This window comes from Marmota monax, unplaced genomic scaffold, assembly GCF_021218885.2.
Source record: "Marmota monax isolate L192 unplaced genomic scaffold, Marmota_monax_Labrador192_F-V1.1 WCK01_AAM20220418_F8-fsc00277, whole genome shotgun sequence".
NCBI lineage: Eukaryota > Metazoa > Chordata > Mammalia > Rodentia > Sciuridae > Marmota > Marmota monax.
In genome coordinates this window covers 1097183-1109921 of record NW_026694513.1, presented here as the reverse complement: position 1 = coordinate 1109921, position 12739 = coordinate 1097183, and the positions used below count along the sequence as shown (strand labels likewise).

The 12739-nt window shown below is 40.4% G+C and overlaps 2 protein-coding genes across 9 annotated transcripts in view; one reads left to right on the top strand and one right to left on the bottom strand.

The window, feature by feature from the left end:
• Spata6l (spermatogenesis associated 6 like) overlaps nt 1–12739 on the top strand; it is a 59186-nt gene that overhangs the window by 2872 nt on the left and 43575 nt on the right. For 4 of the 8 annotated variants that reach the window (XM_046420140.2, XM_046420144.2, XM_046420142.2 and 1 more), the window contains exons 1-2: nt 8358–8498; nt 12567–12704. The exons of 1 other annotated variant lie outside the window; for it this stretch is intronic. In XM_046420140.2, coding sequence (XP_046276096.1) covers nt 8460–8498; nt 12567–12704 — 177 coding nt within the window. In that variant the 5' untranslated portion in view covers nt 8358–8459. Of the gene's footprint in view, nt 1–8357; nt 8499–12566; nt 12705–12739 lie in introns of those variants that run through there. 3 more of the 8 variants (XM_046420143.2, XM_046420141.2, XM_058571446.1) reach the window with 2 other exon arrangements.
• Nucleotides 9306–12326, bottom strand: Plpp6 (phospholipid phosphatase 6). The gene has a single exon (XM_046420150.2). The coding sequence runs from the start codon at nt 12233–12235 to the stop codon at nt 11351–11353; it is 885 nt and encodes a 294-aa protein (XP_046276106.1). The 5' UTR covers nt 12236–12326; the 3' UTR covers nt 9306–11350.

Here is a 12739-nt window from a genome sequence, read left to right as displayed (position 1 = left end):
TTTCAGCCACATTTTAAGTCATATATATATATATATATATATATATATATATATAATCCTACTCCTTTCCCCAAATCTCTTCTTCTTGTCTTGTCTTAGATCTCATTGGCTAGAACTTACGAATAATAATTCATTCCCTGGAGTTGAATGCATTGCCACCCAAACAAAACTGGGTTTCTTTTAGCAAGGAAGAAGATATTACAAGTATGAGGTAGGCACTGTGTGCCACAACTAAGTTCCTGTGCAAGCTAGTGGTAGTGTAGTTTGAGTGAGTGTCAGTTCCTGCCAGCTTCCCCTTCACAGTTTTCCCCTCCCCAGGGTTCTCTTTGTATGATCTTTGGCCTCCTTTTGGTTCCTGAAATATACCAATTTCTTTCCTGACTCCTGGCCCTTTGCATTTGATGTTCCTTTCACCTGCATATCTTTTCATTTGAAAGTCTTGGCTAGTGGTCATGCTTCTCTTTTAAGGTCTTAGGTCAAATGTTGTCATACCCTTGGGGAGCCAAGCTAGCCACTAAATCTAAGCCAGATTCTCATTTGCTCTCTCTAACCTGTAACCTTCTATCTCATCACTTTGGATATTTCCTTCTTGCCCTTCATAATACTTTTTCTGTTTATTCTCACTTGTTAATTATTAAGTTTCTTCCTACAGTAGAATGTAAGCTCATGAGCATAGTTTGCTTCTTATTCACCTTTGTACCTAAATTGTTCAGAACAGTGCCTGGGACATAGTAGGTGTTCAATGAATATGCTGTGAATAAATGGATGGAAATAGGAGTAAATAGATGGATATGAATATAAAAATAAAAAATGCAAGATTAAATAAAGACAGAAGAGAACCAAAAAAGAACACAAAGATGTATATTTTTGGTAGGAGACAAATACATATAATCACATAAGAAGTAACCTCATCTTGAGCCATTGCTGGCTTCAAAGCATGCATTTTATGTCCCAAAACAGTAGACACACTTTTTAAAATTTTACAAGTTTTCTTTGTTTATATGGTACTGGGAGTTAAACCCAGGGCCTTCTGCATGCTAGGCAAGTGTTCTACCTCTGAGCAACATCCCCAAACCCTAGGCCTGCCTCCGTCTTTTTCTTTTCTTTTTTTTTAACAAGTTTTAGAACTTAATTATACTCTTTTCTGCTTTTTTTAATGTTGCAAAATAAAGTTTCTGAGAAATTGCTTGTGTCATAATTTGCTTACTACTCCCAAAGATATAGTGCTAGCCAGCTGAAACTTAAGGAGCAAATTAGTTTCTTTCTGAATATAAATTAAGTTTAAATAGAAGAACTATATAGTACAAAATGTCTAAGAGAAGTCATAATTATTTAAATATTAAGCCTACAAATGCTAGTGTATTAAACACAAGGCAAAAAGTAACATAGTCTGACTCCTGAACTCTTATAAGTTTTATGAAATAGATGTCATGTGTGGGCCCAGATCCCAAATGACTTCAGGATTGTTAAAAGCCATTCAGTTGTAATTTGATTCTTTCTCTTGAAAACACTCCTAGTACTGGGAGAAATTCTGGAGAAGTGGGTACACTTAAAGAAACACTCAAATTTCCAGCTCCTGTTTTGGATTAGGAGACCACTGTTCTTACAACACAGTGCTTCTTTCCCCCTTTAAATGAATTTCCCTCTCAATTACTTTAAAATGTTACGGACCACAATAATTTGCTTAACTTACCTATATTAGAGGTGAAGAGATCCATCATGTTTTTTGTATACATATGTGAGACTTCTATCAAAGAGAACTGCATGTAATGCCACCAAGAATCCTTTTGATGGACTATTTTAGGACAGAAGTTCCACAAAAGGCTATGATATTTTTTTAATTTAACTATTGATTTTTAAAAATTGTGATTATGAAATTTTTTTGCTGGTACTGGGGCTCAAACCTAGTACCTCACCCATTCTAGTCAAGTACTCTACCACTGAACTACAACCCCAGCTTATTTTCAGACAAGATCTTGCTAAGTTGCCCAAACTGGCACTGAACTTGCAATCCTCCAACCTCAGCCTCCCAAGTAGCTGAGATTACATACAGGTGAGTGTTACAACCCCCAGTTGTGAATATTTTTAAACACATATTACGATAGAAGTACAGAAACTTTATATATCCATCACCCAGATTCAATAATTATCAAGATTTTTCTACATTTGTTGTATCTATTCCTTTAATGCATTTACTGAATCCTTGAAAGCAAAACCTTAGCATTATATCATTTTATCACTACATAATTTAATATGCATCTCTAAACAATGTTAATATTTGTCTTATATAAACACAAAGGTTTTATCATACCTATAAAAATTAATTTTAAACCATAATCAAATTTTCCTGATAGTTTCTATAAGTTAGTTTATTCAAATTAACTTTCCAATAAAGTCCATATATTACAATTGCTTATTAGGTCTCAACTATCTTCTATCTAGAGAAGTTCTCCTCACTACTAGTACTTCTTGCTTTTCCTTCCTTCTTCTCCTTTAACTTCTTTTCCTTCTCCTTTTCACTTTTAATACCATTGACTTGTTGCAGACTGAGGCAGTTGTCCTATACAGTGTCTCACATTCTAGATATTACTATTATTAACATGTTCTCCTCCCCCATTCGCTTCAAGTGAAGTTAGCTTTAGAGTAGTGCTGCCCACTAGAATATTCTGTGATGATGAAAATATTCTACTTGCATTCACTGGTACATAGTCACTAGCCATATATGGCTATTGAGCACTTTGAATATGACTAGTGCAAATGAGGAACTGAGCTGTAAATTTATTTAGTTTTGGTTCATTGAAATAATTATACATGTCTAGCATATTGAATAATGCAACTCTAGTAGCTTGATTAGATTCAACTTGAACTTAGCGAAAGTGCTTCATAGGTGCTTCCTATGAATCATGCAGGGAGATACTTGATGCTACCAATAATGATATACAGTGATTGCTAAGAGCCACAGCCAAGTAATATGATGCATGGCATTTTTGGTTGAAAGGTGATGCCAGCAAGCCATTGAGATGATATAATTATGTTAAGATTTGCATTCATATGGATATTGGACTCCTGCTGTCCACCTTGGCCTGCTACTGGACTCCTGGAGAGTTCCCATTGGTTGGGGAAGTGCGGTAGGAGGGAATTCCGGAGGAGGAACTTCCTCTTGGGATCCGGGAGAATGGCGGCGTGGGTCCATCGATCTGCCCGGGCGCAGACGGACCACTGGCGGCAGTTTCAAAAAATAAAGTTTGTTCCTGCTTGAGTGGCTCGTGATTTTGTGCCCAGCCAGACTGCGGCAAGTGATATTAGGACTGATCCTGCTCATGGAAAGTTTTCCCAAAGGGTATGATTTTAACAGTAATCTTTGTGTGTGGGGAGGGGGACTGGAGATTGAACTCAGGGGCACTCAACCACTGAGCCACATCCCCAGCCCTATTTTGTATTTTATTTAGAGACAGGTTCTCACTGAGTTTAGCACATCGCTTTTGCTGAGGCAGGCTTTGAACTCTTCATCCTCCTGCTTCAGCTTCCCAAGCCACTGGGATTACAGAGGTGCACCACTGCACCTGGCTTAACAATAATCTTTAAAAAAAAAAAAACAAACATTAATTGCATCTTTATGCAGTTTGTGGGAACCAAGGAAAGAACCCAGTGCAATTCATTGAACTCATATATATTCACAGTAAAAGTCAAAAAGACAAAATGTTCTCTTATATCAGACTTGAGAAAGCTAAACTGTGAAAGAATATTTTAAAGAAAGTCTTCGAAGGATAATATAAAATACAGTTATTTCTTGGGTCTGGACACTGTGCCTAAAAACAGAACAAAACAAAATCAGTGTTCTGGAAATGCATTACTCCTGAAGCAATCAATTGTTCTATATACTTGGGACTTTCTTTCTTCCTTTTTTTATTTCCTGCAGGCATTTTTCACAAATGCTGATGAATAACAACTCACTTTGGAAATCTAATCTGTTAGTGTTTTTTACACTTACTAATGAGTAATTCACTGGCTCCAAAGATTTTAGGACCTAACTCAGTGTTCTCCACTGAATTCAGACATAAATAAATGGCTTAAGACAGGAATTGACGGTCTTTTTTTTTTAAAAAAAAAATCACTTATTATGGAATGAAGCTGCCTTTGGAGACAACTATAAGGAGGTATGACTATGATGGAGAGAGAAGGCCCTCTTTCCTTGTCTTTGCCTCATCAGATAACCCAGGTGGCCCTTTTCTTGTGATTGATGGGGAACTGATAGCAGGTTGGAGGGCTCAGTATGCACTGAGAAGTAGCTCTAAAACCTGATGTGACTACCCTTTTAGATGCTGAAGAAACCTACAGGCTCTCTTCCCAGAACAATACACATTTGCACATGCAAGAAAGTTTGCTTATCCTTTCAGGAATGTTAGGGCCTCTGGGATAGGATCTCAGAATTTAAAAAAAAAAAAAAAACACAAAACCAAACAAACAAAAAATCCTCTGCCCTGGAAGTGGAAGTGGCAGACATACATTGCATGGATACTTTTGTAGCATGCAGTACATAAAACATGGCCCCAAAATCTGAAGAAGTCAGTTCTTGCTCCTTCCTATATTCCCAGATTCATCCTTTCTATTGTTTTATGTTTCCTGTTTGTTTAGGTAAAGATTCCTCTTTACTTCTGTACCCTAGATTCCCTTCCCAGAGGCAAATATTACTAGCAGTTTCTGTTGTATTTTTTCAGGAATATTTAAGCATGTAGGAACACATAATATTCTGCCTTCCCAAAAGGCAGCATATCATTCACATTTTTGTGCCATGCTCTTTTTCTTTGTTCTATATTTTAGAGATTATTATTGTTAGGTCTTATAGCTCTGCCCCATTCTTTTTCCATGCTGTGTAATATTTCCACATGTGGCTCACTTATAATTGATTACTGCTTATTGAACATTTATTCTTTCTAGTATTTTTTAACTGTGAATACTGGTACAGCATATGTCAGTGTTTTGTGAAAGCATTCCCATGGGATAAATTTCTAGCAGTGGAATCACTCAGCCAAATTAAAATTTTTGGTAGACATTATCAAATTGTTCTCCTAAGAAGTTATATGTGGTAGACAGAATAATGGCTCACAAAGACATTTCCTATATTATTTCCTATAATCTTACTTAATAAAGGGGAAATTAAAGTTTCAGAAGGAATAAAGGTGCTAATCAGCTGACCTCAATATAGGGACCTTTTTGTCTGACTGGTCCCAATGTAATCATAAAGATCCTCAAAAATGGAGTAGAGAACCAGAGAGATATGGCAGCATGAGAAAGACTTGGCTTGATGTTGCTGGCTTTAAAGATGGAGGAAGGGAGCTTGGAGCCAAGGAATTCAGGCAGCTTTTAATTAAAAGTGAAAATGTAAGGATGCAGAAAAGGCAAGGAATGTAACCCTGCTGGTACCTCAATTTTTGCTCAGTGGGGTCCACAAAATTGGAAGATAATAAATTTGTCTTATTTTAAGCCCCAAAGTCTGTGATAATTTGATATAGTAGCCAGAGAAAACAAATATATGTATTTACATTCCAACCAGCAATGTTTCTCCATACCCTGTCCATTAGTGCCTTAAAAAAAATAGTTTCTTCCCTTCATATGAATACAATTATTTGAAAAGAAATGTTTATAATTTTGTGTCTTATAATTAGCTTTTTGGTTAAAAGGAAAATCTCAGTCATGATTGTCACATTCTTGTTCTTTGCACTTTGGCAAATTCTCATTTGAAGAAAGGTTTAATTTTCTCATCTGGGGCCAGGAAATAAGCAGGATGTACTGATGTGTCTTTTCTGCAATGCTGATGTCACTGCTGATCAAGGTGCACTGCAGAAACACTCTACAAGAAACACTTTACAAGAAAATATAAATTAAATATAATCTCTATTGATTCATTGAATATCCCCACAGCAAATTAGCAAAAACAGCTGTGCCTGATCCCTTCTCATTGGGTATATTTAGCTTGCCCTCATGTGGTGAGACTGCCCCTTATTCACACAATTAACCCTTACAGACTGTAGATCATCTCTACACTTAACATCTATGCCAAGATATTTATTGAGCATCTGCAATGCAAATTAATCAGGGTTCAAACACTTAGCCATGTAGAGTTAACAGATTATGGAGATAAACAGTAATCAGCAATCACAGGAACAAATGTGAAACTACTATTGTGGGAATTGGTCCAAAGGGATTATAGATGAATATAATCATCTAAAATAGTAAGATTCCACCCTATCAGAGAAAGCTGAAGAGCGAAAGTTGTGTGGGATCTGTAAATCTGTACATGTTAATTAATACCTACATTGGCTGACATCCCTAGATAAAGGATACAGAGTGAGGAAAACAAAGGACCAAGAAAAACTGTTTGGCTAGGTAGAATAGGATACAGAGACAAGAAGAATGTTCAGAGAGATGGAGGGAAACCATAACAGGGCTGGGCCATGAAACCAAGCAAGGAGAGTCCAATTTTATGAAGAGTTAAAGATTAGAAATAGCATATGATGGGAGTGTGGACAGTGTGTCTGTAAGGATCAATAGGATGTTCTTGTTTTAGGGGCAGTGATGTGGTAGGGCACACCTTGATTAAATATAACTTCTCTTTATTAGTTGTGTAGCCTTGGGCAAAAGGCGATTTATTTGGCTTTAGATTCTGCCTCTGTAAATAGGGAATAATATCTCCCTCAGAGTTATTGTGGGAGTGATTAGCTCTTTGTAGATCCTCAATAAAGGTTGATTTTCCCTTGCCTTACACTAGTTAACTTATTCATAAATCTGTTTTTATTGTCACTCTCCTTGATATGTTAATATTGGTGTTGACGACTTCATCACAGGGCTCGTTCCAGTTAGCTGTTGTAAGGTAACAAATCAGATCTCTGGATTATAGGAAATCAGGCATCCACCTGTGTATCTCTTGGTATGGGGGAGGGAGGGGAGCTGAGCACAATATGCTAGGAATCAGAAAAGTAAACAATACATCATCATCACACTGTATTTTTCCCTTCCAGGGAAAGAAACGTCAGTGACCAAAACGAAGACCCAATTATTCTCTAGGGATGTCTTTTTGTACCATTTCCAATTGCATAAATTTCCAATGCAAAATATTAATGATAAATGATAACAAATGTTTTTGTTGTTGTTTTCAGAGATAGCATTGTTCCTCCCAGATTTTTTGGATTGGCTAGAAGTGGCTGATCCTACCTCTCTTCCTTCATTTTTGTTTATCAAATACAATGAATGGGGGAAAAAAAACATGATTTCCTTTACCAATTCAGACCTCTTACTTTGCCTGTCATCTCTGACAGGTTTTTACAATGTGACCGTGGCTCTGTTGCCACTAAAGCAAATGGGGACTGGAACAAACAACACACCATGTCCCTGTATTCCCTTTTTTGTTCCCCCAAATCTAGCCAAGTTAAGGGAATAATGAGAGAAATCTTGGTCTGGAAAATCCAGACACACTTTTATCTTGAAGGACACTGGCTTTCTCTTATGCACACCGGGAACTCGGGTGAGTGTTATTTGAGAAAGCTACTTTTTTACGTGTTCACCAGGACAGTTGCTCCTTGGGATGCTGGTAATAGAAGCAAACTAAGCAAGCTAACGTGATGATGTCATTGTTTCTGCAGTCTAACCTAAAACCCCTCTGTGAATGGAGACATAAACAGAACTGAAGGCACTGCGGGAAAGATACATTTCACTCATCCAGCTCTGCCACTGGACAGAACACCGTGAGGGAGAGGAGGCACTGCTTGGCATATCACTATGAGGGATGGAGTGCTATCAGCCTTTCTCCACTCAACTCTTATTGGAGAGGTCACTTGATTTCTTGTAAGCTTCTTAAAGAGCAAACGCGTACCTACTGGGACAGTTAATTATATTAAATTGGAAAATGGTTAACAGAAATTCCAGGACCTGGGGGGTAGTAACTACTAAAATGTGTAGTAATTAAATTATATCGGAGCTATGATTTCATTCCACTGTTAAAAAGGAAATTGTAAACATTTAAACATAGTGATTGGGACCACACAGAGTTGATGGAAAGAAATTAGTGCTCCAAACACCTGACCAGGATCCTGCTCCCTCGACAACACCCAGTAAGTCACTGCAGATAGTTGCTGCCCGGGAAGCCGCGCCCCGCACGCGCGTTCCAGGAGGTGTACCGGGCCTCGCTTGTGTTCTAGGGTCGAAGGTTGCGCGTTTGAGTGTCCATGGCAACGCGACGCTTCCACCTTCTGGAAGCCTACGCTCTGGCGCCGGTTGTGAGAGACCGGTCCCGGTGGGAGGGACCCGGGCTGGGAGGGTCTGATGGGGGATCGAGGGGGTGGGGGGCTGGGGAAGTTTCTGGGAACACTTCCCCAGGGGTTGAGCTAAACTAAGGAAAGTTGGTCCAAGACCCAGCACAAAAGGATCTTGTCATTCCAGATCTTTCGCCCGCGCAGGGAACGATGCCTCTGGAGGCGGTGGTGGAGTTGCAGATCCGGGCGGTAAGAGATTAGCAAACCTCTTTTCCTTAACTCCAAGTCAGACTCTTAAATGGTCTCCCCACCCGCCGCCCCATAGTTTTCACCGCTCTTCTCCCACTTGACACATACACATTATTTTCTTTGGGGACAGATCGTACCTTTTTGTCCTAAGATTTTTATATACGTTTGTATTCTTGGACTTCCTAACCTTTAATTCAGATCAACCTGTTCCTATTTTTTCCCCCAAAGCAAAATGTTTCTTAACTTCATTCTGAATTTGTTGTTTTAAAACAACACTACCTTAAGTCCAAGTAGGATTTTTTCTTTTTCAGAATAAAGATTTGTGAAAGAATTTTAAATTCTCCTTTAAATAACCATGGAATAATTTAATTTTTAAAAAGCCCCATTACTTCCTGATAATGTCACATTTATGAGCCAACCAAATATTATGACTTTGGCTTGCTAATTCAAAAAGGGAAATCAGTCAACAAATGTTCTGTAATTATCCACCACATCCTTCCTAAATGAGGTATTGGGGCAGGGGGCTTCATTGTTCTTATTTGGGAGACAGTCATTCTTCTTCTGCTTCCATTTTCCCATCATTCTGTAGTTAGTGACAGACTGACATTCAGCTTTGTCTCCAAGGTGCTAGGGACTTCTCTCCTGGCTACCATTAGATTATAAGACTAACAGGACACTGCTGTGGATTCTGGCTAGCTTCCATACAATTGGCAAATGCTAAAGTTTCATCAGACATGTAGCTGTGAAACAAAGATAATACAATTTTCCTGGTTTTGTTCCATTTTGCTGACAGAAAATAAGGCCAGACCATATCAATTGTGCTTTATTAATTGCAAGCTCTCAAAACTGCAGAAGGTGAAGAATCTCTGGAGAGAAGCCAAGTGATATTTCTTACATACAGGCAAAAATTAAGTTTTCATCTAACAAAATTATTGGTTAATTTTATTTTGATTTTTAAAAGGCATTCCTCAGTGTATAATTAACAATGAAATCAGTTGTCTATTCTACAGTACTTAGGATGTTCCAGAAAATCAGTTGAATTGATCTGTGCTTTAAAAGCCAGCAAACTCAGATCCCAACAGCTAAAACAGGGAATTCCATAAGTATAACTACAAACTGGAAGTTAAGCCCCCAATATTCAGACTTGTGGACACTGCAAGAAGAAATACAATTGCTTTCAAATATCTGGCCTGAATATTGCTGCAGTTACTATGAAGGATCTAAGATTGAACAACAAACCCAAAACCACTTAGAGATTCACTGTTGGCTGATTCAGCAAGTGAAGAGGTAGTCCGTGTTCAGGATATTGTGGAAATGTGAATTATTTTATTTAGGAGTAGCCGTTCCTCTTTTAAGTGTGCCTCTCACTCTCAGAAAGTTCATGCTTCCCCCCAATCAGAACCTACTTATCTATCACAGTCATTCTCCAGGTTCCTGTCTGCATCTCTTAAAGTCCATAGTCCTTCTATTTATAAATGCCAAAATAATTGGTCATTATTTTCTGAAGACATTAGTTCCAAAAGTAGGCTTTCTTTTCAGGTAGAGCAACATTTAAAGCACATACCTCTTTTTAGGTCAAATGAGTAAAGCCTACCACACATTTGGTAGTCTTTGGTCTTATGATTTGAGGCAACATGGATGAACAGCTTTAAATGTAAAGGTCAATGTAAACAGAAATTTAGGAGTTTTACCTAGTGTCTGATATAGCAGCAAGCTCCCCTGGTGAATTTCAAGTTAAATACTGTTACATAAACTATGCTTTATACAGGAAAACGGAATTCCATTTATAAAACTATAGAATACAGGGTCATCCTCATGGTATATATGAAAAAGCTTTTGCACATACATTGAAAAGAATCACATTATTTTCCTTTTTTTTATTTATGGATAGAGGAATGTTATTTTTTTATTCAGTAGAGATGATGGGCAGCAGAGTCTCATCTCCTGCCATGCTGGTCATTGACATAATAACCTAAATTCTCAGTTCTTTTGACTTTCCCCAGCAGCTTAGCTTCTCTGTCCTCTGTTGTGCCATGCTATTGGTTGTCAATAGAGTTAGACATGAAACCAGAGTCTCATACTTACTTTTCTGTGGGCACCTTAGACATGCCCACCTTTTAAGTGTTTCTTCAAGTAGTTCTTGATTTGTCCTCTGAGTGGTAAAAAAACAGTATTAGAGAATACTGGAAAATAATATTTAAAGACCTTTTGAAAGGGTGTAGGGAAAGGAGAGAAAGTACTATAATCTTTCTCACTGCCTAGTCCACAAAGATGGAAGAGATAATAAAGTAAAAAGGCTTACCAAGAAAATCAGGATTAAGAAGAAATCTCCCTGATGGTGGCAACAAATCTTCAAGGAATAAACTAGAAAAACTTGTGTCTTAAAAGACTTTTAGTACTGCTTAAAGTCTAACTCAGAAAAAGGACTAGGATTAGTACATGAAATATCTGCTCATATATTTATGGAATGAAGATGGTGTTTCTCAAAAATTCAATTTACAAGTGATGTTAACTTACAGGATTACTATACAACACAAATCCTACTGTCAAAACCAGCAACAGTATAACCACCCCAGCTTGGTTTCTTTGCTATTGTCCTGGAGATATAAACAGTTGAATAAATATACAATAGATTTTTTTTTTCTTTTTGCTTCCCTTTTTATGGCTGTCTTCCAAGGGCTAGCACGTGCTCTGGCCTAGCAACACATCAAGATGGTGGGATATCTGAAATCCTAAGGAAGCCTGAAATATCTGAAATAAGAGGGGCAAGTGGGATGGTGGCTGATTTAGGCTGGCATCATCAAACTGTGGAAACTTTCAGCTCTCCTGTTGCCATAATCAATGAGATGGTGTCACTGTTGATTCCACAGTATAAAGAGGACCGGAGCATTGTGGGGTGAAAGCCAGCAGTAGTCCACGATGCTGTACTGCATATAGCCCAGAAAAAAGCCAAAAGCCACATCGGTGACATTGTGCCTCCCCAGCATGACCCTGGAAAGACCCAAGATGAAGGCCCACAGTACCACCAGCACCCTCAGTGGAATGGCCAGTACCAGGTGCTTCAGGATGAACCGGGACACCAGGGAGGCCCTTGTGGCATGGCCCGAGGGGAAGGAGTACTTGTCCACCGAGAGAGTGACAAACATGTCCATCTGATTGTGGGCCGGTCGGCGCCTGCGGACCAGCCCTTTGATCAGGGCCACCACCAGGAGGTCCAACAGCAGGGCGAAGAGTAGGTTCATCAGCACCTCGCGCCCAGCCCAGCTGTCGCTCCTGCATAGGCAGTACAGGGTGCCCAGCAGCCAGGTGATGCCGTGTCCCGAGATCTCCAGCAGCTTCATAAGGGGCCTCACGCTACCCCAAGACGAGCTCTCCCCTGCACACACCCCCAGCTTCTTGGACAACCACAGGTCGATGGCCAGCAGGGAGCGCAAGGCGATGCCCAGGAAGGACGGGTTCAGGTCCATGCGGTCCTCCTCGGGCAGTGAAGGAGGGGGCGCCTGCGAGGAGCCCGCGGCGGCCACTGGAAAGGAGCCGCGCCGGTGCACCGGGCTCTCGGACGCGCGCAGCCGGGCGCTGGTGGGGTCGACGCCCGCGGCTCGACTGCTGAGCAGGGACTGGAACTCGAACCTGCCGCTGCTGCCTCCGCCATGGGCCGGACTGCCGGGGTTGCTGGTGTTGCTCGAGACGGAGGCGCCCAGCGGCCGTCCCTCGACGCTCCTCCGGGGGCTCGCCATCGCGGCGGGCGGCCCGGACCCCGGGACCCGGCGGGACTAGAGAGAGGCCTCCCGGCCCTGCAGCCTCTTCCGCTTCCGCACAGCCATCCTGAAGGGGCGGGGAGAGGAGCCGGCGAGAGCGCGATTGTGACACCTGGCGGAGACGTGGGAGGGAATTGGAATTTCCAATATGAAATGGGAGAGAACAGGGGAGGATGTTGATGATGGGAGGTACACGTGAGGGAATATGATGATGGGGGGACATTTCAGGGGCTCTGGAAGGCTAGGAGGAATACAGCCCTGTTAAATAAAACAAACTTTGCTTGTTCTCCCCCCCCCCCCCCCCACTAAGATTTCTTGCCCGGGAGTGTTCCTGCCAGACAAACAAGATGTGTACCTCGGGGTTTACCTCCTGAATCAGTACGTGGAGACAGCCTGCTTTCCTTCTGTGTTCCCTATTGTCATTCAGCAAATCCTGAGATTTAAAAAGGTGATCTTGACTTTCTCATTGTATTTTGCTGTCTG